The 25766-nt window shown below is 45.3% G+C and overlaps 4 protein-coding genes across 6 annotated transcripts; 3 read left to right on the forward strand and 1 right to left on the reverse strand.

The window, feature by feature from the left end:
* Positions 1-25: 25 nt before the first annotated feature.
* Positions 26-2763, forward strand: MALL (mal, T cell differentiation protein like). 2 transcript variants are annotated; one of them, XM_063391348.1, is made up of 4 exons: positions 26-348; positions 1399-1472; positions 1786-1909; positions 2253-2763. In XM_063391348.1, the coding sequence occupies exons 1-4, from the start codon at positions 247-249 to the stop codon at positions 2313-2315; spliced, it is 363 nt and encodes a 120-aa protein (XP_063247418.1). In that variant the 5' UTR covers positions 26-246; the 3' UTR covers positions 2316-2763. The 2 variants fall into 2 exon arrangements, with proteins under 2 accessions (XP_063247418.1, XP_063247417.1); XM_063391347.1 differs by having other exon boundaries at positions 34-348; positions 1399-1566; positions 1781-1909.
* Positions 2764-3045: 282 nt separating this feature from the next.
* Positions 3046-7746, reverse strand: ASB3 (ankyrin repeat and SOCS box containing 3). The gene is made up of 6 exons (XM_063391784.1): positions 7626-7746; positions 7250-7427; positions 5755-5952; positions 4774-5025; positions 3865-3998; positions 3046-3293 (listed from the first exon to the last, which is right to left on the reverse strand). The coding sequence occupies exons 1-6, from the start codon at positions 7744-7746 to the stop codon at positions 3046-3048; spliced, it is 1131 nt and encodes a 376-aa protein (XP_063247854.1).
* Positions 7747-10063: 2317 nt separating this feature from the next.
* CHAC2 (ChaC glutathione specific gamma-glutamylcyclotransferase 2) lies at positions 10064-15058 on the forward strand. Of its 2 annotated transcripts, XM_063391345.1 has the most exons (3): positions 10076-10416; positions 12271-12306; positions 13117-15058. In XM_063391345.1, the coding sequence occupies exons 1-3, from the start codon at positions 10177-10179 to the stop codon at positions 13498-13500; spliced, it is 660 nt and encodes a 219-aa protein (XP_063247415.1). In that variant the 5' UTR covers positions 10076-10176; the 3' UTR covers positions 13501-15058. The 2 variants fall into 2 exon arrangements, with proteins under 2 accessions (XP_063247416.1, XP_063247415.1); XM_063391346.1 differs by lacking the exon at positions 12271-12306 and having other exon boundaries at positions 10064-10416.
* A 1175-nt stretch (positions 15059-16233) lies between these two features.
* On the forward strand, positions 16234-24466 carry ERLEC1 (endoplasmic reticulum lectin 1). The gene is made up of 14 exons (XM_063391344.1): positions 16234-16557; positions 17010-17114; positions 17206-17286; positions 17683-17760; positions 17879-17942; positions 19006-19046; positions 20738-20961; positions 22051-22180; positions 22489-22650; positions 22944-23003; positions 23096-23220; positions 23729-23806; positions 23993-24068; positions 24211-24466. The coding sequence occupies exons 1-14, from the start codon at positions 16258-16260 to the stop codon at positions 24280-24282; spliced, it is 1596 nt and encodes a 531-aa protein (XP_063247414.1). The 5' UTR covers positions 16234-16257; the 3' UTR covers positions 24283-24466.
* Positions 24467-25766: the final 1300 nt, after the last annotated feature.

Raw genomic sequence — 25766 nt, forward strand, 5'->3', positions numbered from 1 at the left:
TTTGCAGTGGTGTGTGGTGGGGCCGGGGTCCCGCTCTGTCCCATCCCGGCTGGCAGTGGGATCCACAGAGCCGCTGCAGTCTCCGGCGGTGCCCGGGGCTCGTCGGGCCGGGGCAGCGGCGTGGTGCCAGCCCAGGCCGGTTCCTGTGTTACGTCCCGCGGGCGTGTCCCTTAAATCCCGCACGGGAGCGGCGCGGGGCAGGCGAGCGCCAGCGGAGCCGAGCGGAGCGGTGTCAGCCGGAGAGACATGGCCTCGGTGGGTCCCTCTGCAGCCTCCACGCAGCCCGCCCTGCCATCCGGACCCGCCGTGTTCAAAACCATCCCCTACGCCTTCATCCTGCCGGAGATCGTGAGTATGCCTCGCTCCGCTGCCTCACGGCACCCACTCCTGGCTAAAATCCCCCGAAACCATCCTGAAGGCATCATTACCGGGAAATGACATGTTGTCTTTGAGCTTATGCTGGATGCACAAAGTATTCCTGATGGGTTTTTTAGGAACAGCTTGAGGACAAGGTACGCTCAGCTCCATCACAGCCTGTCACTGGCTGGTCACTGGCTGCCATGGGGCTGGGAGAGGCTGAAGAGCTGCTGGCTCGTCCAGGGCAGAGGAGCAGCTCTTGTTATGTAGAAATGGCTTGAGAATCAAGGGAATTTTGCTCTGTGTATCAAGTCGTTCCAGGGGTTGAAGGCAATTGGGCGTCTTGTAATGTGTGACATTCCATGATTCTTTCGATTGCTTCTGGGTCCAGAGGGCATTCAGTGGGACCGGCCAAGATAGCAGCTGGTGTACTTTGTCATGGTGCATGGGTCTGGCAGCCACACTCCCCATGCTCAGCAGGCACAGTCCCTGCCCGTGGCAGTGGGCTCAGCTCCCTGATGCAATTCAGGGGTTTCACCCACCGCAGCTGCAATGGCACAGGGTGGCACAGGCTCATCCTGATAACCTCATGTGCTTTTTGTGCTCAGTAAATATTTTGGGTGGATCCAGAGCGTGCAACTTGCTCCAAGCTGGTGCGTGGAGCTGAGAAGAGACTTCCTTGTGCTGTGATTCCAAGCCCCGGAGATTAATGAGCGGGCAGGGCTGGGTTGAGGCAGCCATTCACTTTTCCCAGATAAAAGCACATTTTCTGGCTTCTCCACCAAATCCCTCAGGATGAGACATTTCCTTGTGTGGAAGGCGGCAGCAATCCCTTCCCTTTTGTGTGAACACTCATTTCCCATGAGTGTTCAGGAAAGCGGTGCCAGCTTGCTGGTTGTTGCACTGGGATGCACTGGGAAAGACGCAGGGGTTCCGCTGGCTGCTGCGGTCAGCCCAAGAGAGAGGCGAGGAGGGAATTGGGGAGGAAAAGAGCTTTTCCTCATCCCACACTCATCAGAGGCGCCTGTTTGTCCCTGGCAGGTCTGCGGGACCTGGGTGTGGATCCTTGTCGCTGCTACCTCCGTCTCCTTGCCGCTGTTGCAGGGATGGGTGATGTACGTGTCCCTCACTTCCTGCCTCATCTCCCTGCTGCTCCTCTTAAGCTACCTCCTTGGCTTCCACAGGAACAGCGAGAACTGGAAAGTGCTGGTAAGGAAGGGATGGAACACAGGCAGATGTTGGCAGCAGCAATGTGGGTGCAGGACCACCATGGCTGGTGACCCACCAACCCTTTTCTCCTTTTGCCTTGACTGGAAAGTCCAGGGGAGCTCTGCTGTGAAACCACTGCCTGGGAGGGTTCGGTCCCAGCCCTGTCCAGGCACGTGCCCCGCTTTGGGGCACTCACAGGGGGCTTGTTTTGCAGGACAGCTTGTACCATGGCACCACGGCCATTCTGTACATGAGCGCTGCTGTCCTGCAGGCCAACGCGACCATCAACTCTGAGTTTGGCACCAATGCGCCACTCAACTACCAACTCAACTGCGCTGCATCGGTGAGTCCGGAGCACCCTGCCAGGCTGCAGAACACAGCTCCCCCCGGGAGAGGCAACAGCATGTGCTAAAGCCACAGCAGAGCCACCTCAAGCCCCACAGTGTCACATTGGGCAGAGCTTCAGCTCCCCACCTCTGTGGGTCATGGAGATAGCACCAGCTTCTCAGGGTCCACCAGTTCATGGACAGCCTGGTGTGGCTGGATCCTGGGAAAGGCTGAGGCCTTGCCTCTCCTCTGAGGCTGGAGAGAGCTCTAGGCTGGGAGGCTTCCCCAGGCTGTGAGCACTGGGAGGAGATGGGGTTTGACTCTGCCAGCTGACCCTTCCTCTTCTTCCTCTTGTGCAGTTCTTCGCCTTCCTCACGACTTTCCTGTACATCCTCCATGCTTTCAGCATCTACTACCAGTGACCCTGGCAGCACCAGATTCACCTTTGCAGGACGAGGACTTTCCCAGTGTGAGAGACCCTGCTGTCTTCCCAAGATGTCCCTGCCCCAGTCCTGTCACCAGGAACAGCAAGTCCTTTTACACTTCATCACAGGAGGGGTTTTGCTGGCACACTGTTGGTGTGCCTGTGGGACATTTCCTGCCCTGCCTGGGCGCTACACAAGGGGAGGGACTGCGCAGGCCCCAAGCCTCCAATTCTGACATTCTGCCAAATATTGACTCCAAGGGAAGGGAATAAAAAAAATCACCGTTCCTTTAGCAAAAAATCTTCCTTATGTTATTTGCCTTTCCCTGGTTCAGCCCCATCCCTCCCCAACACAAATTCATAACAATGATACAAGACTGTTCCTTGACTTTCAGACGGTTTCATTTGGTAAATGCTGTATTTGGAATAAAGTGTCAACTGACAGATTTTGACTACTCTGTAAGCTGTGTTCACTGAACAAGCTCATTTTACTCCCCAAGAGTTAGAAAAGAAACAGAAAATGTTCGCTTAGAAAGCTACAACAGATTTTAAACAAGGAAATCATAGAACTCATAGGAAACTTCTAGATGTAGTATAAAACTACAGTGTGAAAAGAATGATTACAACAGACATTTACAGCAGTTCTGCTCCCAAGTCTCCTGATTCCCATTACAAAACCTGTAGCTGCAAAGTCCAGGCACTGGCACCGCCACTATGGAGCACTGGTGTTACTGGTGTCCCTCTTTCATATCCTCAGCCTTGGAGTGACTGGAAGGAGCTCCCTCCTCTCCCTGCTCCAGGGAATCCTGCAGGTCTGGGATGGCGTTGGCTCGAAGCACATCCAGGTAGAGCAGGTAGTCCTGGAGGCAGGCTGGCAGCGGCAATTCCCGGATCACGCGCTCCGAGCGCAGGCGCTCGCTCCCCAGCAGGGACCGGATCTCCAGGCGGCACAGATGGGACAGGGAAGGAAGGAAGGCTGGAAAATGAAACCCGAAGTGAAACACAGAGCAGCTCTTACTACACAAATATATTTACTAATAAAAAAGGAAATAAAGAGAGAACTTAATCTCAGCTTCCTCAAATAACCCCCTTTTGTTTTTTAATTCCAAAAACATCCCCACTAGCTTCAAACATTCTAAAGGAAGTATTATTAAATGGCGTTATCACTTGGATAACTTATAAATTAATACAGACCCTTTTAAAGAAGAATTTTCTTTCAAAGAAATCATTAACAAAGACACCTAAGTGCAGTTTTTCAGTCAAATAACACATGACCATCTTTTCTGAAGGCTGAACTATGAAAAATTCCTGCACAACCAACTGAATCTTTTTGGCTGGTCACATTTTGATTATGTTTGATTTTCATAGTTTGTATTTAATTACTGTCCAATGCTTACAAAACAGGACAGATGCTTCATTGGAAATACAAATCAAATTAGAAAAATAAAACATAACTAAATCATACTGTCCTCTTCTCCTAAATCTCCCCACCTGCAGCCTGGAAGCTGGATACATGGAGGCATTGTTTTCCTGCCCGTATTCCTTACCAAAATGGCTCTTAGAAGTCCAAGTGAACTTCTCCTTGTATTGGGAAAGGTGTTGCTCCACAACCGGAGGAAGTCTGCTCCAATTCATGAACTCCAGGACGAAATTAAGGACATCCTCACTCATGCAGAAAATCCTGCATTACAAAGACTCCCCTAAAATACTTCTTTTATACCGAATTTTAAATTACAAATTTGCAAATACTGCATTTATAGATTACAGAATAAAAGACCAAAAAGCATCACGTGATACACAAGGACAGTGAAATTCATTCAGTCACTGAGTTGCAAACTTGTAAAACTTGTAGTGTGTTTACTACAGCCCACAGAAAATACAAGTATTTCATAACTCTAAGTTTAATCCTATAGTGCCCAATTAAATATAAAACATCACCAAGTTATTTTTATGTGGAAAAACTTCAATAATAATAATTTAAAAAATCTGACTGGATTTTTTGCCACATTGTGTTAAACAAAACAGTCTCAAACTGCATCCGTTTCCCCTCCTCCCAGCCTTGGCCCAGCTTCACTTCCCATTTGTTTCCCGTCCCTCCTGACCTATTTCTCCCATTGGAATTTCTTCTTACCATGGCTGTATTAAAGTATTACACACACAATTTGCAGCTAAATTTGGGGGTTAATTAAAGATGTTCGATATAAATTTGGGAAGTGATGCTTTATTGCTGCTCTAGAGAAAGGCAATTTCCAGTCTGGCTTTCTTCCTAAATAAAACTGTTTTACTGCCTCCAGACATGACGTGTGAATGATTTATTTCAGACTTTCCACAACCCCTCCCATTCCTGATGGTGGCAACTGATTATCAAGGGCCATCCTGTGGAAGCCCTGTTCAGTAGTAGCTTTGCACATTAGCATGAGATGTTTAAGTAAATAAAGACAAGGCTCCCTGCTTACCAGAACCTGCACATGAAATTCACGGGGTTGAAGCCAGCCAGGAGCAGGCAGGGCAGCCATTCCTTGTATTCCTTCTGGACTGTGCTGCTGTAGTGGATGAAGTCAGTTAATTCCTCCTCCAAGGGCAGGGAGCAGCCCAGCCTCAGGAAGCGCCGGAACAGAGCAAACTTCTTATGGCACAGGCAATGTGCCAAGTTAATCCCATGCAGGGTGATCCCATATTTCAGGAGAACATCAATGAACTGATAATACCTGTGAATGGGAGAAGGAACAGGCATCCCATGAGCTTTCCCTCAGAAAGCACCTACCACTTTTTACATCTGTCTTCAATAAAACATTTTTAAATGATTTTATTAAAATCCTTTTATCATTACCACTGCAACAAGGCAATAGGATAAGGACTGAGGCTATGACTGGTGTTGCCTTTTAGTGATTAGACGGCACATTACTCCACAGAAGTGGTGCCATAGATGGTAAATTACTCCATAGAACAGCCTTGTTTACAGAGCAATCACCTGCTCTGCATCCCTTCCTGAATTATGTATTATAAAGCAACACCAGGACAGAAAGGGGAAAATGGTGTCTAAGGATTTTTAAAGGCAGCTTCCTAGGAGCAGGCCATGAACTAAATTCACTACTAATAAACCTCATTAATTTAAATGGCAGCATCTACACCATAAATAAATTTCAATCCATGTAGAAGAAATAATCTGTTAAAATCTCAGAGGATTCAAAAACCGTTTTTAAAGATGTTTTTCGTAGTGCAAGCATGTGAGTCACATTCCAGGACTTTACATTAATATTCCCAAGGAGGAATATTAGTGAGGAGTGTCTGCAAAGGGGGAACACATTGGAATTCTGGAAAAATATTAGATGATATACAGCAGTTGAGGGGGGAAGGTGCGAAATGACACGTTTAAAGTAAGTTAATCAAAGCAAATATGATTATGAATAATTTCAAAATAGAAGAGGTTTGCTTACTGCTTTTGGAAGACCATGCACATGGGCGACCTGCAGTCGAAGTCCAGGCACTCCTGAGCATCTGGGCTGAAGCCCTGTTTGAGCAGCATTTCCAGGCACTCCCTGTCCCCGCCGTACAGCGCAGAATACACGGGGCTCACTTTGCCCTCACCCTTGTCACAAAGCCGGTCAGTGACTGGAATCAGCAACTCCAGTATCCTGCAGATATTTAAAACCACTGTTTTCTGATCTTATGCAATGATTAATCTTAAATACACGGCCATTTTTGCACAGGGTCATTTCAGCTTTGGAAGAAAATTTTCACTCTTGAATTTGCAGCTTAATGATTCCATACACAGACCCCTTGCAAACATTGTGCTTTGGGATGGATTTGGGCTGGAAAGAAGTATTTTAAACCAAACCAGGGACAGCTACTTCCTATTACCCAACAATTCTTTTTACAGCAACAGAACATGACTGCACATTAAATCCCATCTCCAAGGAAGTTTGGAAGCAAACTGGAAATGCGAGTTGCAATTGAAATGAATTCTTAGTCCTGTGAAACAGAAAAATCATTCTGTTTACAGCTCACATCCCAGGCCACATCACATTACTGACAAACAACAGTTCCTTTGCTGCTGGAACTTACTTGTGCTGCATAAGAGTTGCCAGTGATGCACCATCATTTATATATTTAAGTGCTGTCCATGTGTGAATCATGGAGTTCCTGAGAGATCCTTCTCCCCAATGGTCTATTCCCAAAACTTCCTTTCACTCTTGGCTCTCTGCTGTGGAACTGACTTGTATCTCTGAAATTGGGCAAAGCTACAAATGCATCTCTGGAAAGATTAAAGAAACTGTTTTGTGGCTTTGATTTTTCTGACTGGTCCAGCTAATTCAATATTTCCATATAATTACTTCAGCTACTTAATACAGAATTCCAATTAGCAGCTGGTCACATCATGTATAATGCAGTTATTTGTATTTTTAAATGGAGAAGTAATATGGCCATGGAGTGAGTTGATATCTGGTTTAGCACTGTGGAAAAATCTCTAAATTCATTAGGATATGGATCAAACCCAGGTTAGATGCTGAATTAAAAATCATATAATCATAGAATGGTTGGGGTTGGAAGGAACCTTAAAGGTGATCCAGTTCTATCCCCTGCAATGGGCAGGGACACCTTCCACTATCCCAGGCTGCTCCAAGCCCCATCCAACCTGGCCTTGAACACTTTCAGGGATGGGGCAGCCACAGCTTCTCTGGGCAACCTGTGCCAGGGCCTCCCCACCGTCACAGGGAACAAATTCTGTCTAATATTTCATCTAAACCTACTCCCTGTCAGTGTGGAAGAAACTACTAAGAGGCATTTAAAATACAAAAATAATAAGAATTTCTAAACTACAGATCATTTTGAACAATCAATTTTTCTCCTTTTTAGGGCTGAACTTCCTTCTTTGGGGATCAGATTTGTTTGACCAGGACTTTCTGTCTGAATGCCTCTGCAACCACCTACTTTGCGTGGCCCATTTCAGCTGCTGCATGAATGGGTAACTGCCAGTTATCCTCGTTGCAGTAGAGGTTTGGGTCTGCTCCTGCAGTCAGCAGCAGCTTCACACAATCCAGGTGTCCCTCCTGTGCAGCAATCAGCAGGGGAGTGGCCCTGTCCTTGGCCTGGCAGTTGACGTCTGCACCTGACACAAAACAAATCCAAAGTCACGTCCATCAGTCACCATTTTTCACAGGGTGGCTTCAAACTCAGCAAGTTTTCTGCAGCAATATGGAAATAAAACCTCTAATACTCAAAATGATGACGTGCAAGAGCACAGCTAAAACTGTGTTTAGTGGGAGCTGATGGAAGTGTAGCAAGGGAAATGAAGGACTGTGGTTACCGTGGGACAGAAGCAGCCGCAGGCTCTCCAGCTGGCCATACTGAGCAGCCACAAACAGAGGGGTAATTCCAAAGTCATCGCGACAGTCCTTGCTGGCCCCTTTCTCCAGGAGCATTTGCATTATCTCTGTGGAACCCTGAAATAAATGTTTTTAGACTTAACCAGCAGGAAAGTGAGGAAATTACATAACCTGTTTTTCCCCACATGTTCCAGATAGAAAGAATAAACCCCACAATATATTCAACATTCCAAAGATGCACTGAAAAATTAATGGTAAAAGAAATTAGGCAAGTTCAAATTGATCACTTTTGCTCATTTACATGATAAACTCATTTGAATGCGTTAGATCCATTAAGCCAACATATTTTTAAGTACAAGCTTATGACTGCTAGGGTATGTTAGGAAAAAGTACCAGACAAAAATGCAATAATTATTAAGGAAATAATTATCCCCCAGAATACACCAGTTACACGGAAATTACATGATGTGCTCATATGTTACCTGAAAGGAAGCTTGGTGCAAAGAATTCCATCCAGACCAAGAATGAGAACCTTCAACATTTGCTCCATGTTGGAGCAGAAATTTGACAACCTCTGCGTGTCTATTTTCAACAGCTTCCACGGCACAGTAATGAAAAAAGAAAAATTTTTATTGACAAATTTTAAAAGTAAATAATTTAAGTATTTGGATTTAAAAGCTCAAAAGGTCTCACTGCCAACTTCCTGAAACAATAATCATAATTCCTTTAAACTTGCCCATTATATACTTACTTGCCTTTTATATTTAGATCCCCAGAACAGTGTTGGAGAATGAAAATTATGCCAAAATTCCCCCAAATTTGGAAAAGACTTGGAAACAAAGGTAATATGGCACCCATGATGTCTGGGTACAGAGGAAAGTAAATCAATAAACATATTTAATCAGATGATTTAGACCTTGAGATTCAGAACAGAATCCAAAATTTTAAGCATTCCATTAGGTCAAACACAAATCACAGAAAAAATGCTAAAATAATGGACCTTAATTGCCAGATTAGGAATGTCAAAAATAAGTCTTTTTACATAAGAATTAGGGAGGAGTTATAAAAGTCAAAAAGGGTTTGAAACAGCCTCATACAGATGTAATCCTGAACCTCCTAAAGTTTTTCTGTGCTTGATGCAGAAAACCAGTTTGCTTCTATAATTTTGTTTTAAAACACTGTCTGAAGCAGATTTACCCATAAACAAAATGTTATTTCCATACCCACTCCATCTCTGTGTCTAAAGTCTGGTATTTAGGGCTACAAAAAGACACCATATGGCAGGCAAGGAAAAAACTTCGGTGCGTTTAAACTCAGAGAAACTTGAGTTTAATTTGGTGAGTTTAAACTCTTTGGGATTTCAGGGAAGCTCTTGTCACCTAGGAAGAGAGGGGTGGTGGCGGATTCGGTGGTGACATTGTCGAGGTCAGCCCCAGCTTCCAGGAGAACCCGGAGACATTCCACAGAGCCATGACGAGCTGAGAGGTGCAGAGCACACAGCCCTTCAAATGTTCTTGAGTGGATGTAGTCCTCAGCTGGAGCTGCAGAGGAGCATAATGAAGGGGAAAAAAAGGATATTTGGCAAGGAATTACAAAATACAATAATTTTAAGAAAAGAATAGTTATTTGAGATACGTGGCAAATGGAACACCCATGTACGTCAAGTATCACCCATGAACTGCAGTGTGTCAACTTCTTTTTACCGCAGTTGGGAAACCACACAGAAAATCCCCAAACAAGGACAGGCTAAATCTATGCAACTTGTATTTTCTATGACAGGGTAACTTAGCAGAAAACCACACTACTTCCCATTAGGTTTTCCTTACCTGTATCAATGAGCAGCTTCAGGCACTCACTGGAATTGTGTGCTGCTGCTTCGTGGATGGGCAACCACCTCCTGTTATCTGGGACGTCAACACTGTATCCCCGATTAATCAATTCCCTCAGTATTTCAACATTTCCTTCTCTGGCTGCAAGGCCCACGGCCGAGCACCGGTCAGAATAGGCTTCCGTGAAATCCATCCCTGGCATGGAACTCTGCAGGACGAGGAAAGGAGGGGGTAGAAAAAGAGAGATGCGTGTTGGTAAATTACAGAGATGGGGGGGTGTATGTTTTGCAGAGGATTTGGTTTGGCTTTTAGGGAGATGGTGGTTTAGGGAGGTTAGGGGGAGGTAGTTGCCTGGGGTGGGTTGAGGAAGGTGGTTTGTGGGTTTTGAGGTGAGTTGGTTGTGGAGTTTGAGGTGAGGTGGTTGTTTGGAAGATGTTTGGTGATTTAAGGGGAGGCTGAGTTGGAGGAGAGATGGTTGTTTACAGGGTTAAGGGCTGGTTCTTTGTGGGGTTTGAGGGCAGAGGTGGTTGTTACGGAGGGGGTTGGGGGTTTGGGGTTTTGGGGCGACGAGATTGTTTTGGGGGGATGTGGTTGTTTGTAGGGCTGGGGGGCGACGCGGGTGCTTGGGGAAGCTTGTTTGTGGGTTTGGGATGTGGTCGCTGGTGGCTTTTGAGGGATACGGTCGTTTCTAGGGTGGGGGCCGATGAACGGCTCCCCAGCAGCCGGGGCCGCCGCCTCCGCCCGGGGCCGCCGCCTCCGCCCGGGGCCGCCCCGCGGCTCTGCGCAGGCCCCGCCGGGCCGGGCCGCCATGTGGGTGTTCGGCTACGGCTCCCTCATCTGGAAGGTGGACTTCCCCTACCAGGAGAAGCTGGTGGGGCGCATCCGCGGCTACAGCCGGCGCTTCTGGCAGGGCAGCACCGACCACCGCGGGGTGCCGGGCAAGGTGAGCCGGGGCCGGGGGGAGCGCGGCCGCCGCGTCGGGCCCGGGCCCTGCCCCGCGGCCGCAGCTGCCGGCAAGGGCTGCACAGAAACCTACAAACAACACAACGCGCTTTAAAGAGGGCTCAGAAACGCCCTCATTTGTCATTGAGGGCGCTAAATACCCTCGGTGAGGGGCGGGTGTCAGGCTGTGCACAGGGAATAAGAAAAGCTAGAATTATTGACCGAAGTAACCTCCACCGCCTCTGTATTTTAACTTATTTTACTCTGAGGTTAAAATTAATGGATTAGGAAATACGTGAAGTTCTAAAACTGTTCACAGTTTGGAAAAGGACAAAAAAAAAAAACAGCGAGAAAAGCTAAAATGCCAAGAAAGCGTTCCCAGCGTCATGTGTTTTTAAGCCACGGGGGGTGAGGATAAGGTACAACCTGCACCCAGGTAACTCCACTGTAAACCTGAAGCAGCTTTAAAAGAGAAAAAGGCATCAGGATTATTTTAAAGAACACATCTTGCTTCGTGGAAGGTTTAATCCAGATGCAAATAACACTCGTTGGAACCTCAAACACCATAAAATAACTTGCACAGAGCTCAAAGACAATGCAGCTTGAGCCACCACTGACACAAGTTAAAGAACAGCAACAGGAAAAAACAGTTCTTAAAATTATACAGCAAATTACATGTTAGCTGTATTTTAAAAATATTTCAGAAGGGCATTCCTAGTAGTACAAACAGTAATTAATTCATCAGATCAATAGGTATTTAGTAATTTGTTTCTTAATGTTTGTTTTGGATAGTTCCAGGCAAGACAAGGACTCTGCAAAGTAATTAACTAAATATCCTGCCTGTCCTTAGGCAAACAGATCCTTCTTCCAACACAACCCACCTGAACATGAAGTTCTCCTTGTACTGCCCTTCATATTAAATCGAAGTAGATTTAAGTGAAATATAATGAATTTAGGCTACAGTTACAGACATTCCTAGCAAGGGCAAGAAAGTTGATTTCCACCATTGAATGTCTCTTTAATCCATAATTCACAAAAATCATTGTGACTCATTGCAAATGCACAAGTCAGAGAACTATCAATGACTATGGAAAAAACATTCCCAAAGAAACACTGAAGTTATCTTTGATGTATTATGGATACAGACTCGTTTGGCCTCAGGAAATAGGAATCATTTAGTGTTCATGTAGCTTTGTTGCCTTATTTTATCAGGCAAATCAGGAATAAATGGGAACTAATTTGATGCCAAAAGCAGCAATTTTAAACTGTAGATGTGGTTCAACATAGGGTTTCATGTTTTAAAGTTTTATGCAACGTTAAAAGTTTATACAACAAACTTCAACTATTTTATTTCCAGTATTTACTAATTGGCTTCTTACTTTTTCCTACAAGAATTAACTTACTGGGGAAAACAAGCCATTTGCAAGGTATCCTCCCTCCATCCAGTAAGGCTCCAAGGGCTCCTTGAGGATAGTTTTACATTAATGAAACTCTTAATTATCACTGTTATTGTATTGTTAATTAATTGTCACTGTTTTAAACTGCAACAGAATTGAGTCTGGACAGCACATGTAAAGCAAGGACATTGAAACCTGTCCCCATTTCTGACTGCCTTTAATTTTTGTCACAGGCACTGTCAATCCAGAAATTGATATGTTGTTTATTTCATCTAATACACATTAAAAGCTACTCTCAGAAAATATGTACAGTGGATCTGGAGCTTACTGGAACTATGCTGGGTTAGTTCTGTGCGCATTTCAATCCTGTTCGTTGTTTTTTTCCTGATTTGGTTTGGTTTTGCTCATGATTTAGGGCAAAAGCCTCTGACTGAATGATCATTTCTTTTAAATTTTAGCCTGGAAGAGTTGTGACCCTGGTTGAAGATGCTGAGGTACAGTACTGCTGTACAGAATGTCCTGTTGCATTTCCACTTGTTAATTTTTGCTTTTCTGCAAGCAGATAACTGTCTTATCTTTAGGGAAGAGTTAGTTCTCTCAGTGTTTCCCAGAGTTACACCAATGGCTCCTGGTTGTTTCAAATAATCAATATAAACTGGAAGTAGTTATTACCACAGGGATATTTTAAAGAATATTCTGGAATAGTCACTTTGTCTACCCGGTTGTGAGATGCAGAATCTGATACAAAGATATATCAAACAAACATACATGACTTGATATCAACATTGAATGGTAAAATGGTAATTGCTTCAACTTCAGCTTCACAAGGTTTAACCAGATTGTGAAGGTATCTCAGCAGATCACACCAGATCAGGAGTCTTAACAGGTGCAGGTGACCCTCAGGTCCTTGCCAGACTGTCACTAAACAGAAGAGACCTGATCAAAATTCTTTCAAATTCAAGCATTATTTAAATTTGTCATTTTCAGACGTAAATTTTAGGAGGTCAGGGAGGAACTCTGTGGCCTTTTTGCCAGCTCCTTAGTGGCCTGTACCGAGTCTATTTACTACTCCAAATATTAACAAAATAAGAAATTGCTCTGTTAGAAAAACATCAGCATGAGCAGAAAGAGGACAATCAGTTTGTGTGATCACTGATAATTGCCTGAATAAAGCAACCCTTTTATTTTGGGACTCTTACAAAACAGTGCAAAAAGCAGCAGAAGTGCAGAAAATCAGTTTACTGAAAGTTTTACCTAAATACAATGATTTCTGATTATCCTTTTAACAAATTCTCCTCGGCCAGGGGTGTGTGTGGGGCGTTGCCTACAGATTACCAGCTGGGAAGGAAGGAGAAGTGAAGGCCTACCTGGATTTCCGGGAGAAGGGCGGCTACAGGACCATCACAGTCATCTTCTACCCGAAGGACACGTCGGTGCAGCCCTTCGACGTGCTGCTGTACATCGGCACCCGCGACAACCCCAACTACCTGGGCCCCGCACCGCTCGAGGACATTGCGCGCCAGATCCTGGGCGCCGCCGGGCCTAGCGGCAGGAACACGGAATACCTGTTTGAGCTGGCCAACTCCATCAGGAATCTCGTGCCAGAGGATGTGGATGAGCACCTCTTCTCCTTAGAGACACTCGTGAAGGAGCTCTTGAACAAGCACCAAAATCTCAACTGTCTATAAAGTAACCTCGTAACAACCTGGCTCTGTCTTCAGAGGAGAGGTTTTGTTGGCCATGGGTGTGTGACAGAGAGGAATGCTCCTCTGTATTGCACTATACTAATTAATACTGCTTATCTTAATTAATGCTGCATTAAGAATAGGAATTGGTTACTTAAAACAAAACTGCCAAAATCATTCTTTCAGGAGTCCAGAGAAAGGCAGGCACTGAAAGTGTTCTAGGTCTGAATTTGGTATCTTGGCTTTTCATCCAAAGACTATACCTCAAGACAACCACTTAAACTTCTCTTTGTGTTTTATTATTATTTCAGGTTTAAAATAAATCTTTAGAGTATTTTTCAGGTCAAAATCAGCATGCAGAGACAAGTTCCATAGATTTAAGTGATAGTTTGTTCTGATTCCAGACCACAATGCAGGAATTTTAAGTGGTTGGCCTAAATTGTGTAGTAGAACATTTATATCAACATTCAACTCCTCTGAAATGAAGTTACGCCCCTGAATTAGTCATCTCACTCTTTATATGTTAATTTACCCTTAAAAGCAGAGGATAAACCATTTTATTGTAAAGCTGTAATTCCTTCCCTTGGCTGCTGATGTCAAGCCCTGAAAACCAAAGCTCTGGGCATTCTGACTCAAACAAGCCACAACCTATCAGTGCCTCATTTTCATTTTTAATCCTGATATAAAGAATAATCACAAAATACTAAAATTAACTCAAGAGTATGACTTGAAGTCACAACACGGCAAGAACAGAAACTCTCATCTCTGTTACTTCAGGTGCTGTTGTAGCCTCATCTCTTTAAAAATCCCAGCTCCAGGGATAGATTTTAGTTTTAGGGATTCAGCAACAGAAGGTAATTAAGGAAAGAACCCTCTTTCCAGTAGCCTTACAGGTGTGTATGGACATCCTAAGAGGGTTGGGAAGCCCCAGGTTTAGGCCAGTAGGCTTCCTGATGCAATCCATCAGCACGCTGAGTATCTGTCCCAACATGGATTTGTCTCGCTCCTCAAAACTTTTATTTTTATTAACTTTTAACCAAGTATATTTTTATATCTTAATATAAAGGGTCCTGTTTCAAACACCATGTAACATCCTGTTTTCCCATCCAGGGAATGTGTAAGTTTTTAATAGCAGCCTGGAAGCCTGGATTCTGTGTCAGTAATTGAAAAAAAAGTGTGTTTTTCCTCTAAAAAGGTTGACTCTTTCTCTTCTGTACATCTGGTTTATATTTGTAGAGGTAAAAATGCACAATGGCACTCTCTGCTTTCTTTAAAATCCTTTTTAGATTTTAAAATTCTTTCCTCAAAGACTTACCCTGTTCCTCAAAACAGGGCAGGGGATGCTTGTGCTAAGTAATGATCCAGAACCATCATTGCTGATTCCCTCTTGAAAACGCTAATTATTTAAGTACTGTGATTCTGTGTAGCTCCACATTCTGTCTTTAATTGCCTCCAAGGCTTTGTTGGTTCATTTGCTTCCCAAATCCATAAACCACTGCAATAATACACTTTCCTGTGTGCATGTGTGTGACTTCAGTGCAATAAAATGCATTTCAATGACTGCTGGGGTCAGAAGCTTCCAGAAATGTTATGTTTAAAGTGTGTCTGTGTGGGGACGGACATCAAGGAGTGTGTTCATTGCTCCTCGCTATAAAATTGCTGTTGGGGCTGAGAATAACAACACACAGCGGCCACTATAAACTTTGGCACATTAGGAATTAATTAAAGCATGGGGAGTATAAATATATACGTTTGTTCTTGCTGTGTGAGATTAAAGCCACTGCTCTGCCCCCAGCTTTGGTAACTACCAAAAACCTTACAGATCTGTTACCTCAATAGGCCATTTAGGCTTCATTTTTTTTTTTTTTTTCTGATTGGTTAAACTCAATCTGTATTTGTGCAAATACAGACTTTGGATGTGTAGGCTTCACTACACAGCCACACACAAAAAGCCACCGCTCAACCTGTTCTCAAACAGTGTTTGGGGAAACAATAGGCACCTCCATGACTATTAACAGAAGATACTGCAGAAAGGAGGAAGAGGGAAATCCAGGCTTAAGGGTGGGACTCCTGATCTCCAAGGTATTTTCCAGCCAGAATTAACTCCAAGGCTCTGTAATAAGGGGATTCTCTGTAGCATGGCAAATAAATTTCCTGCCTTTCCTTCAATTCCTTCATTCTGCTCCATGTTCCCCATGGTTCACATGGGACTGGCCTAACCTGCTCTGATGTGAAGACTGCTGGCCTCCTTGGGTTTTCAGGTGTATAGAGAAACACACGTATATATACATATATAAATATATATATATATACACGCTGTGTGTATAGAGTAACACACAAAGGAGCCCTTAAAGTGCTCTTCTACCCCCATAATCTCATACCTGTTGGTTATGTCTAACCCCTTAGTGCTGCCACTAATGACCAAAGTTAATTACTCGCATCCCATTCCCCCCAGTTCATTCCCTCATTCCCTCCCTCCTCTTATTCGCCCCCATTTTACCCCTCCCTCACTCCCCGCTCGCTCACTCATTCACACTCCTCACTCCCACTTCTCCCTCACACTCATTCCCTCACTCATACTCCTCATTCCAATTCCTCACTCCCTCACACTTCTCCCCCCTCACTCACTCACTCCCTCCCACTCCTCACTCCCTCCCCGTACACACTCGCTCACTCATTCACTCGCTCGCTCGCCCCCCGCCTCCTTGGCTCGCTCCGTGCCTGCCCGGCCCTCACCTGTGGCGGCGGGCGCTGCCCCGGATGCCGCTGTCCGCGGCGGGCGCTGCCCCGGTTGTTGATCGCGGCTGCCGGAAGCCGACGTGGCGGCGGCGCGGCGCGGCCTCGGCGGAGCCGCCGGCCGGCATGAGGGGCTGCGGGCTGCCGCCGCCGAGCCCGGCCCCCCGGAGGGGCTGCGGGCTCCGGCCGCCCTGCCCGGCCCCGGCACTCCTCTGCGGGCTCCTGGCGGCCGTGGCGGCGGTGGCCGAGGGCGGCCGAACGCTCCCGCAGCTCAGCGACGACATCCCGTTCAGGGTGAACTGGCCGGGCACCGAGCTCAGCCTGGTGCGTACCGCGCCGGGCCGGCTCTGAGCCTCCTCGCCGCACAGGGGAGGGGGGCTTGGGTGGGGCTGGTCCACCGCCCGAGGTAGCCCGCCAGCTGGGAGAGAATCCGGGGGGATCCTGTGCTGGAAGCGGCATGGGGAGAGCTGGGGCTGAAGGGGGTGGCTGGGGCTGCGGGCTGTAATAAAGGTCTGAAATGGGTGAGGAGGAGTGAGGGGAGCATGGAGGGGATCGGGGAGGATCAGGGATCTGGAGGGGAGCAGGCATATGACTTGAAGTAGAAGGTCCAAAGCAAAGGCAGCAGCAAGCAGCTCCCAGCCAGCTTAACCACTAAACCCCAGTCTTGTGGTGTAATTAAATCCCAGGAAATAGTCTAGAGCACCACTCAGGAATTCAGGGGTATTTCTAATGAGTAGCCCCTCCCTGGCTGATCCATGGGTTGGTTGTTTTCTCAGCCGACCACTGGTGTCTTGTACAAGGAGGACAATTATATCATCATGACCACCGTGGATAAAGAGAAGTACAAGTGTCTCCTGCCTTTGATAGCCAGTGGCAACGAGGTGAGTTCAGGCGAGTTATTCTGTAAATATAAACTATAGCCAAGTCTTTGCATTGTCAGTTTTAATGTCATGAAATATCCTTTTGTTGCAGGAAGAAGAAAAGGACTATAAAGGTCCTACTCCAAGGGAACTGCTGGAGCCTCTCTTTAAGCAAAGCAGCTGTTCCTATAGAGTATGTTACTCCTGTCTTGTCCATTAAATGCCAATTAAAAGGTTACAGGCTAGTCATGTCAAGGCTTAGCAAGTGAGATACTAATACAGTCTTAAACAAGGTCTTTATGCCTTAATATTGCTGACAAAAGTCTGTGTGATTAAAGAGATCAGAATTCAGATAAATGGGTTGCTATGGTAGCAGCTAAAATGTGGATTTAAAAATTTTTTTTCTTTTATCTGTGTGAAAGTCAAGGAAGTCTTCTCTGGTGTGTTTGGTTGGGCAACACTGAGACCACTCGCTGTGCTCGTTTTAGAGGGTGCTCCAGCATTTTGCTGCAAAAGCCAACATTTGGGTGGTTTTGTGGTGTGTAAATACATCTAAAGATAATTTTTAAAATGTATTTTTATTTCTAAGATTGAATCTTACTGGACTTACGAGGTCTGCCATGGGAAACACATCCGTCAGTACCATGAGGAGAAGGAAACGGGGCAGGTAGGCTGCTCACAACCCCCTTCTCCACTTCCCCCTTCTCTCCTGCTGAACTCCTCCAGCAGATTTGAATTCCCTGAAAAAGCTTGGAAAGTGTAACTGATGTTTGTTTTAATTGTAGAAAATAAACATCCAAGAATACTACCTGGGGAATATGATAATGAAGAACCCGTTGTCAGAACCAGGTGTGTTTTACATTATTTCATTCTGCTGGTGTTAACGAATTTTTTTGGTTTTAATTATTCCTGTATGACCAGTTTGAGAGCCTTTTTTTAGGGATTCTCAGAAATAATTCAAGTGCCTAGAGTGGGACTTGAGTGGAAATGAGATTGCTGAGCCCCAAACTCAAAGAGCAGTTTAGAATAACTGATTTTTGGAGCGTTTTTTTGCCTGTAATTTAGTTCAAAGAAATCTTCCAAATCCACAGACTAAGTGTTCATTCAGGGTTGTTGGAAAGAACAGAAGCAGAATAGAAAAGCATCACCTAGGTTGGGGGTTGTTTCGTTCTAGGCTGGTATGTAAAAGGTAGACATCTTTGTTTTCCTAGAAGTGATTAACTGGAATGCTGCAGTCTTTCAGGGTGGATTTAGTGCTGTTCATCCCACTTCTGGATCCCTGGCTGCAGCCCTGAGTTAGGGATCTTAGTCCTGGAAAGAAACAGAGCTTCAGAACCTGCTTTGTTTGGCTTTTCTGGGTGCGTGGGTGCAGCGCCTGTGCAGAGGTGCCTCGTTCTGCTGCTGCACAGAACACAGAATGTTTGATTTGAGTCACCCATTTTGTGCGGCTGGAGGTTGAAGCGTGATGGTACCTCAGGTCACCGTGGCTGAGTCTGTCAGGCTGTTGTCCCTCTGCCCTTCCTGCTTAGGTGGCAGATTGTGTCCTGTGTCCTTTCCCTGCTTCTTCTCTGGCAGCTCCTGCTCCTTCCAAAGCACCTGCCTGTTTCCTGTCCAATTCCCACCCTTCCCAAACAGCTGCAGTGATGTGTTCTCCAGCCCTGCCTTGGTGTCACGGCCAGATTTGGCCTGTCCTACCAACTCCAGGCAGTTTTGTGATGAATTGATGTGTATTTTGCTGTTTGCTGTGGGCCTCAGATCACTGGTTATTTCCTTTCTTTCCTCTTTTGCACCTGCAAGTGGCTCTTGGCAGTGTATAAAGCATCAGCAAATACACAAAACCAGAAAAGTTTCTCTGTGAAATTCCATTTTATTTCAAGTGCACAAACTTACCTCGTTCTTAATTATTCCCTAGATCAAGAAGAGAAGGAAAATTCCAAAGATGGTGCAAAAGAGGCAAGTGAAAAACATTTATTTTAACTTCTGGCATCAATAGTGGAGACAAATTATATATGATCATAGAATCCCAGAATGGTTTGTGTTGGAGGGGATCTCAAAGATATCCAGTGCCACTTGCCATGGGCAGGGACACCTTCCACTATCCCAGGTTGCTCCAAGCCTCATCCAGCCTGGCCCTGGACACTTCCAGGAATGGGGCAGCCACAGCTTCTCTGGAAACCTGTGCCAGGGCCTTCCCACCTTCACAGGGAGGAATTTCTTCCTAATACCCAATCTTATGATAAGATGATGCAATCAGTCCCCTCCCAAAATAATTATCAAGAAATGAAACTGTTCCTGAGCTGCACTTCTCTTGCTTTTAATTATCAGTCCCAGCTCAGAAAATTTAGTCTTGCTACTCAAATTATTTACTTACACTTAACAAAGCCCTACAGCACAAAATCCCTCAGAGATGGAGCTGACTTGCTGACCCATCCCATAACACTCAGTGTTTCCCTTCCCCCTAGAGAGCTTCCCACTTGTTTAGGCCCCAAAACTCAACTCTTGACTTACTGTTTCTATAGCAGAAAAACGGGAATACCTGAAGCACGCTGGAGTTTGGAATTAGTGAGAGCAGGTTTGACCTTAGTGCCAGTTCCCCTTCATTTTCATGCTGAAATGAAATTTTTGTGTCTGTGGCGTTTGGAATAGCCCAGGGTGGTGGTTGTGTAGTAATCTCAGCAGTACCCAGGCCTGAGGAGCATTTTGAAAGTTGTGTGGGGGCAGAATGTGGCCTGTTCTGGTGGCAGTGGCAGCTGTGCCTCTTGGAAAGCCAAGAAAACGAAGTTTTGCAGTGCAGCTTTTTTCCTTCAGCTTCAGAGGAAATGAAGTCGTTATTGCCTTTTTCTTGGACAGTATTTATGATGCACTTGCCATGCCAGGATTTCCGGGAATCTCTTATCAGGAAAGGACATGTTGGTTCTTTAATCTCTTGAATGTCTTCACTCATGGTGGAGCAGTTTCTGGGAGGAGTCAGTGGCCTGGGACAGGGTGACTTGGCTTGGCTTGAAAGCCAAAGCAGGTGAGGGGTAGAAATGTCTTGGATCCCTGGAGTGTCCTGACCTCTGTCTTTTAGCACAGACTTCTCTCTGTTCAGCACTGAAAACCTTCAGTAGCTCAAGCAACAGGGGTGAAAAAGAGTCAGTTTGTGAGTTTGGGCACTTTGGAAAGCCAGGAACTCCAGCTGCTTTCAGGATAGAGGCTTCACCACTTTAGGGAATTAGTGTCTTGAAGAGGGAACTGGATGAAACACAAAGGAACAAACCTGAAGAGAGCAGATTGGAAGGTGTGACAAAGTGGATTTACTTTGTATACACCATTAACTTTGTTAGCCACAGCCATGGGTGGTGTGGGATCCTCTGGAAAAGGAGCAGGCTGGGCTGGGAATGCTGAGAGGTGTAGTGCAGGTGCCAGTGTGACTTTGCAGGGTTTTTTTGGATTCTTTAGGGCCTGGTGCTGCAGGTGATGAGCCTGGCAGACCCAATCTGGGTGAACACCAGGACAGGTCTGGATGTTGCAGAAACACTGAGTAGCCCCACAGAGTCTGATTTTAACTAATGCTGGCTCTGCACAGAGGAATAACGTTTTTTGTTTCAGAGGAGTCTCAGGAGCTCTCCTGTGGTTACAACCTGTTCCTTTCCCTCACCCAGATCCCCACAAAAAACATCGAAGGGCAGATGACACCCTACTACCCCGTGGAGCTGGGCAATGGCACTCCCTGCAGCCTGAGGCAGAACCTGCCCAGGTCCAGCACAGTGATGTACATCTGCCACCCCGAGGCCAAGCACGAGATCCTCTCCGTAGCAGAAGTCACCACCTGTGAATACGAGGTGGTGATCCTGACCCCGCTGCTGTGCAACCACCCCAAATACAGGTACAGTGCCCAGAACACTTGTATCTCCTCTTAGTTTGTGATTTCTGGAGGGATCATCTTCATGGTATTTGAAGACTGCAGAGACCATGTGTGTACACTTTAACAGTCTATAAAACCAAAAGTACCTTTTCCAACCATAACCTTAACCTTGATTTTAGCTCCTCCCAATGTGAGGAGCTCTCTAGAAGCCATTTCCATATGGAGAATTTACAATTTCAGTGTTAATTGTCCAAAAATTAGGTGTAGACTTCTTGTTTCCTCCCCTTCCCTGAACTGTACAATGTATCTGAGGGATCCCCTGATTCTTTGGACCTTCCAAGGGGTGTAAAGAGAACTGCAAAGGGAATGTGCCATACAGACAAAGGGGGATAATGGACAGGATTTATACAGATGTTGGAACAAGTGAATATTTAATCAGGGATCTGAAACAGGCCACAAGCTCTGAAGGCAAAATCCTGCATTTTGTAAACACTTGGCAGTTGGAGTTATTAAGTGCTGCTATTTTTCATGTTTGGTATCCACTGTAAACTTTCTCATGTGGATGGGTTTGGTCATACTTTGTTATCTGCTGCACTTACCTGTGGCACTGTTACCTGTTTATTGCGTGGGTCTTTTAAGCCTCTGTAGCAGTAGGAAAACAACATAGAAAGTGCACAGGGAAATTGTTCTGTTGCTTGATAAGGATAAAATCTGGAGCTGCTGCCTTCTTCCAAAGGGAAGATAAGGAAGGGTTCCTGGCCACCAGCAGGAAACACTGAAAATAAACACACAGGATTATCATTTCCCCCCACCCCTTACGTCACCTTGGTAAAAAAGGAAAGGTGGAGGTGGCAGCCTGGGAATGCTGCCAAGTGACATCACAGGGATCACAATCCAAATTCCAAGTTCAGTGCCCCTTTTTCCTGTTATGTGTTCCCAAAACAGCCACAAGCAGTGCCTCAGCCTCTGGGGCTTTCCCTGTACACCTGGCATCTCATCCAGGAATGCACCTGCACCACCTGAGCAGCAGCAGATCCAGAAACTCAGAGTGCTGAACTGATTTCTGTACTTGAAGGTTTAACAGTGACATGTTCTTACCTTGCTGGGCAGGTTCAGAGCTTCCCCTGTGAATGACATCTTCTGCCAGTCCCTGCCAGGATCCCCACTTAAACCCCACAACTTGGAACAGCTGGAGAAACAGCAGGAAATGCTGAAGATGCCTTTTAGGAGGGTTAAGGAGGTAAGGTTTTTTTCATTTACTTTCCATCTTTAAGACATTTTATAAGATGATGTCAGTCTTCCATTGGTCTTTAAGGTTGTTGAAACCACCTGTAATTTACCTTATTTGGAAGGAAAACAAAGCAAGTGTGGGCAACTGATTTAATTTTTTGTAGCCTTTGTAGCGTACAGTTCACAAATGTGTGAAGGTTTTGAGGGGAATTTTCTTCAGCTAAAATTGACCAAAACAGCCAACCTGATTTAGTGTTCAGTAACTTCATATAACTTGTAAGACTTGGTAGGGGACTTAATTGTATCCTTTAATTGCAGGAAGAAATGCCTTCAACGAAAGAAGAGAAATTCTCTTCTATCCACAAGCCTGTGGCTGTTGGGAGCCACCAGCTGTTAACAGTGGGGACAACCCACATCTCCAAACTGACTGATGAGCAGCTCATCAAGGAATTCCTCAGTGGTTCCTACTGCTTCCATGGGGTAAGCAGCAAAGCTACGTGGAATAAAGCTATGTGGAATATATCCTAATTTATGTAGTTGTTTAATTTTTGATTTTCTGTTGAAATTCAGTTTATTTGAGCAGACAGTGAAATGAAAGTAGGTAACAGAATTAGCCGTGAAGGATTTTCATTAACTAACAGATGCAGAGTTTTACAGCTGAAACAGCTGGTTTAGGGCCTGGGGGGAAAAGAATGGGTTTGTTTTAGGGTGTTCTGTTTGTCTTAGGGGTTCTGTTTGGTTTTTTTAATCACTGTGGTTGTTCCTCTCCCCAGGGCGTTGGCTGGTGGAAATACGAATTCTGCTACGGCAAATACGTCCACCAGTACCACGAGGTGTGTTCAAAGTTCTGTTAGTTCCTTTAAGTTCCTGTTAAGAAAATACAATGCTCTGGACATGGTGTAAGGATCAGCTTTTCCTGTTTTAGGATAAGGAAAGTGGCAAGACCTCTGTGGTGGTGGGTACGTGGAGCAAAGAGGAGCACATCGAGTGGTCAAGGAAGAACGCAGCCAGGACCTTCTACCTGCGAGAGGATGGCACCCAGACAGTCAGGTACCAACCAGGCTCTGCCCTGCTCTCACACCTGGGACACAGGGCCCAGTCCTGTGACATCTGGGTTACAAACAGATAAAATGAACTGCCAAGAGCAGCATGTTCAGCTTTACCCCCAGTCAACATCACAAATAAGGAATTCAGCACTCAGATATGGCACAGAGAAAAATCTTTCAATTCTGAGCAACTCTTTCCCTCTGCAGTAACTGCAATACAATCTCATTGCTATATAATAGTATAATAGCTATGTAGAATAGCAGTATAATATATCATAATAGTATAATAATATATATAATATATAGTACAATAATATATGATATAATACATAATAATAATATACTATATAATATATTTAATAATATATAGTATAGTATAATAGTATATATGTTACTGTTTGTTTGTATAATAAATACTTGACCAATGATGAGGTGCATCGCACCACTGAACTGTCCACTTTAAAGTTGTGTTTAATACTTCCAAACTCTTCCATTCTGATCTTTTGTGGCAGGATGGTGTCTCATTTCTATGGAAATGGAGATGTTTGTGACTTGACAGACAAGCCAAGGCAGGTGACTGTGAAATTGAAGTAAGTGGACTTTTTTACAAAGTGATGTTTTGTTCTGTTTCCTGGGTCAGAGGGGAAAGCTGCTGCTGTTGTCCCAAAGCTCAGATGACAGTATCTGTTAACTTAATAAGATGCTGCAGGCAGCAGTGAAATATGTTACTGTGTGCTTATTGGCTACCAACCCCCCAATTTCTCCTCTATTTTCAGATGTAAAGAATCAGACTCTCCTCATGCTGTGACCATTTACATGTTGGAGCCTCATTCTTGCCAATACATCCTTGGGGTATGTACAGACAGACACGCCCTGAGGTCGGGGCTGGTAGTAGAGCACATCTCCAGGTCTATGTTTAAGGTGGCCCCTTTCTCCCAGTGACTTCCCAAGATTCCTGCAGGGCTGAGTTCATGGTTTGGTCTCTCTGTTCCAGGTGGAGTCTCCAGTCATCTGTAAAATCCTGGATACAGCAGATGAATACGGGCTCCTCTCGGTGCCCAGCTGAGGACAGCAAAGCCCCCAAGGCCAAATCATGGCATTCTCATGGGAACAGTGTCTGTGAGCTGACAAAGGCCTCACCAGCACAGCTCTCCAAGCTGAGGGACTTGTGAACCACTTTGTGTATAACTATGTGTATATAAGAGCTTATTGATAAACTTTTAATGATTAAAACCTTGTCTTGCACTTCCTGCTTGGCTCATGTGTGACACGTTCCCTCCTTGTTGGTGCCATTGATAAGGTGTAAACTCAACTCAGAAAAGGCACAAAAACAACTGAAGCTTCAAGGGAGGAGTTCAGCTGCCAGCAGAAGGAAAAGGTGAAGCCAACGCTTCCTGCTCAGGAACCACAGCACCACTCATGGTTTTCCTACTTTTCCTGCTTTCTCCAAACACCAATGTTACCTCACTAACTGCTGGGAATTGTATTCTCCTGTCACTGTACCTAATGCCTCTTCAGCTGCTATTTCTGGGCTGCTTCCCAGGACATTCCATTTATTTTATATTTAACACTGCAGGGTTCATCTTCATACAGTTATTTTGCTGAACATCCTTCCTGCCACCAGATCCAGTTCCCTGTAGCGTGTGTACCTCACAAAGAATGTTTGGGAAGTTCTAATCTGATGGCACTAGACATTCTTAGAAGTAAATTGGGAGGGATTGGGTAAGTTGAAATACTGCTGACAGGAGGATCCGAAGTAGGTTTACTTTATATTTTTGAAAAAGTTTGTAATGGCCAACACCCAGCAGAGCCTTGAACGTTTGGGGCTGTAGCAACAGTGTCCAGTCGGTGCGTGTTGGTCATTTCCATGTGCCCACCACATTTCCTCTTTTCTCCAGCCCTTGTGCAAGGCACAGGAATTTCTGATGGCTGTGGGGAGGAACCTGCCAGCCACATGGCAGATGAGTTGGCAGATAATGCCCACAACACTGCCCTGAGCTGCTGAACTGTCACAACAGAACCTGTTTTAGTGTCTCACCAAGCAGAAAACCCAAACAGCAGCATGATTTGGCATTTAAATTGACTCTCACTGCTCTTGCTCATATCCTGATTTCTGAGGCTCAGCAAGGTGGCAGAGGGAGCTGGAAAGAGGGAAGAGTCTTTTACATAGATTATTTTCCCGTGGAAAAGTCTTGTACCCAGATTCCCCCATTCCCAGCCTTCCTGCCAGACAGAGGCATCAGCAGCCAACACAGTAAGAAAAGATGAAAGCATTTCACCTTCTGCTGCCTATGCAAGGGGCTGGCTGGATCCCCTCGTTATAGCTCCAAGCTGTGGAATTCCTTGGGATGGTTTTATTTTGGATGAAGGCTGCCCTGATGAAAGTCAGGAGCCACCCAGCTCTGGACAGCCTCAGCATCCCTCAGGCTGTGTCAGGGAAAGAAACAACACACTCACTCCTCCTGCACATCCTTCCTTGTGGTGATTAGATCAGAGGGCAAGCCAAGAATAGTTATTTCGTGGAATGTCAGAATTCCCCGCATGAGAGGG

The sequence above is a fragment of the Prinia subflava genome, chromosome 2 (assembly GCF_021018805.1).
Source record: "Prinia subflava isolate CZ2003 ecotype Zambia chromosome 2, Cam_Psub_1.2, whole genome shotgun sequence".
NCBI classification, from domain to species: Eukaryota; Metazoa; Chordata; class Aves; order Passeriformes; family Cisticolidae; genus Prinia; species Prinia subflava.

Bases quoted from the DNA above. Each gene is read 5' to 3' on its own strand.
- MALL (XM_063391347.1), top strand. From the start codon at position 247: ATGGCCTCGGTGGGTCCCTCTGCAGCCTCCACGCAGCCCGCCCTGCCA. The intron at 349-1,398 runs GTGAGTATGCCT...TGTCCCTGGCAG, and splicing joins CCTTCATCCTGCCGGAGATC to GTCTGCGGGACCTGGGTGTG. The intron at 1,910-2,252 runs GTGAGTCCGGAG...CCTCTTGTGCAG, and splicing joins AACTCAACTGCGCTGCATCG to TTCTTCGCCTTCCTCACGAC.
- ASB3 (XM_063391784.1), bottom strand. From the start codon at position 7,746: ATGCAAATGCTCCTGGAGAAAGGGGCCAGCAAGGACTGTCGCGATGAC. The intron at 7,428-7,625 runs GTAACCACAGTC...GTTTTGTGTCAG, and splicing joins GCGGCTGCTTCTGTCCCACG to GTGCAGACGTCAACTGCCAG. The intron at 3,294-3,864 runs GTAAGGAATACG...TTCATTTTCCAG, and splicing joins GACTTCTAAGAGCCATTTTG to CCTTCCTTCCTTCCCTGTCC.
- CHAC2 (XM_063391345.1), top strand. From the start codon at position 10,177: ATGAACGGCTCCCCAGCAGCCGGGGCCGCCGCCTCCGCCCGGGGCCGC. The intron at 10,417-12,270 runs GTGAGCCGGGGC...TTTAAATTTTAG, and splicing joins ACCGCGGGGTGCCGGGCAAG to CCTGGAAGAGTTGTGACCCT. The intron at 12,307-13,116 runs GTACAGTACTGC...CTCCTCGGCCAG, and splicing joins CCCTGGTTGAAGATGCTGAG to GGGTGTGTGTGGGGCGTTGC.
- ERLEC1 (XM_063391344.1), top strand. From the start codon at position 16,258: ATGCCGCTGTCCGCGGCGGGCGCTGCCCCGGTTGTTGATCGCGGCTGC. The intron at 16,558-17,009 runs GTGCGTACCGCG...TTGTTTTCTCAG, and splicing joins CGGGCACCGAGCTCAGCCTG to CCGACCACTGGTGTCTTGTA. The intron at 17,115-17,205 runs GTGAGTTCAGGC...CTTTTGTTGCAG, and splicing joins TGATAGCCAGTGGCAACGAG to GAAGAAGAAAAGGACTATAA.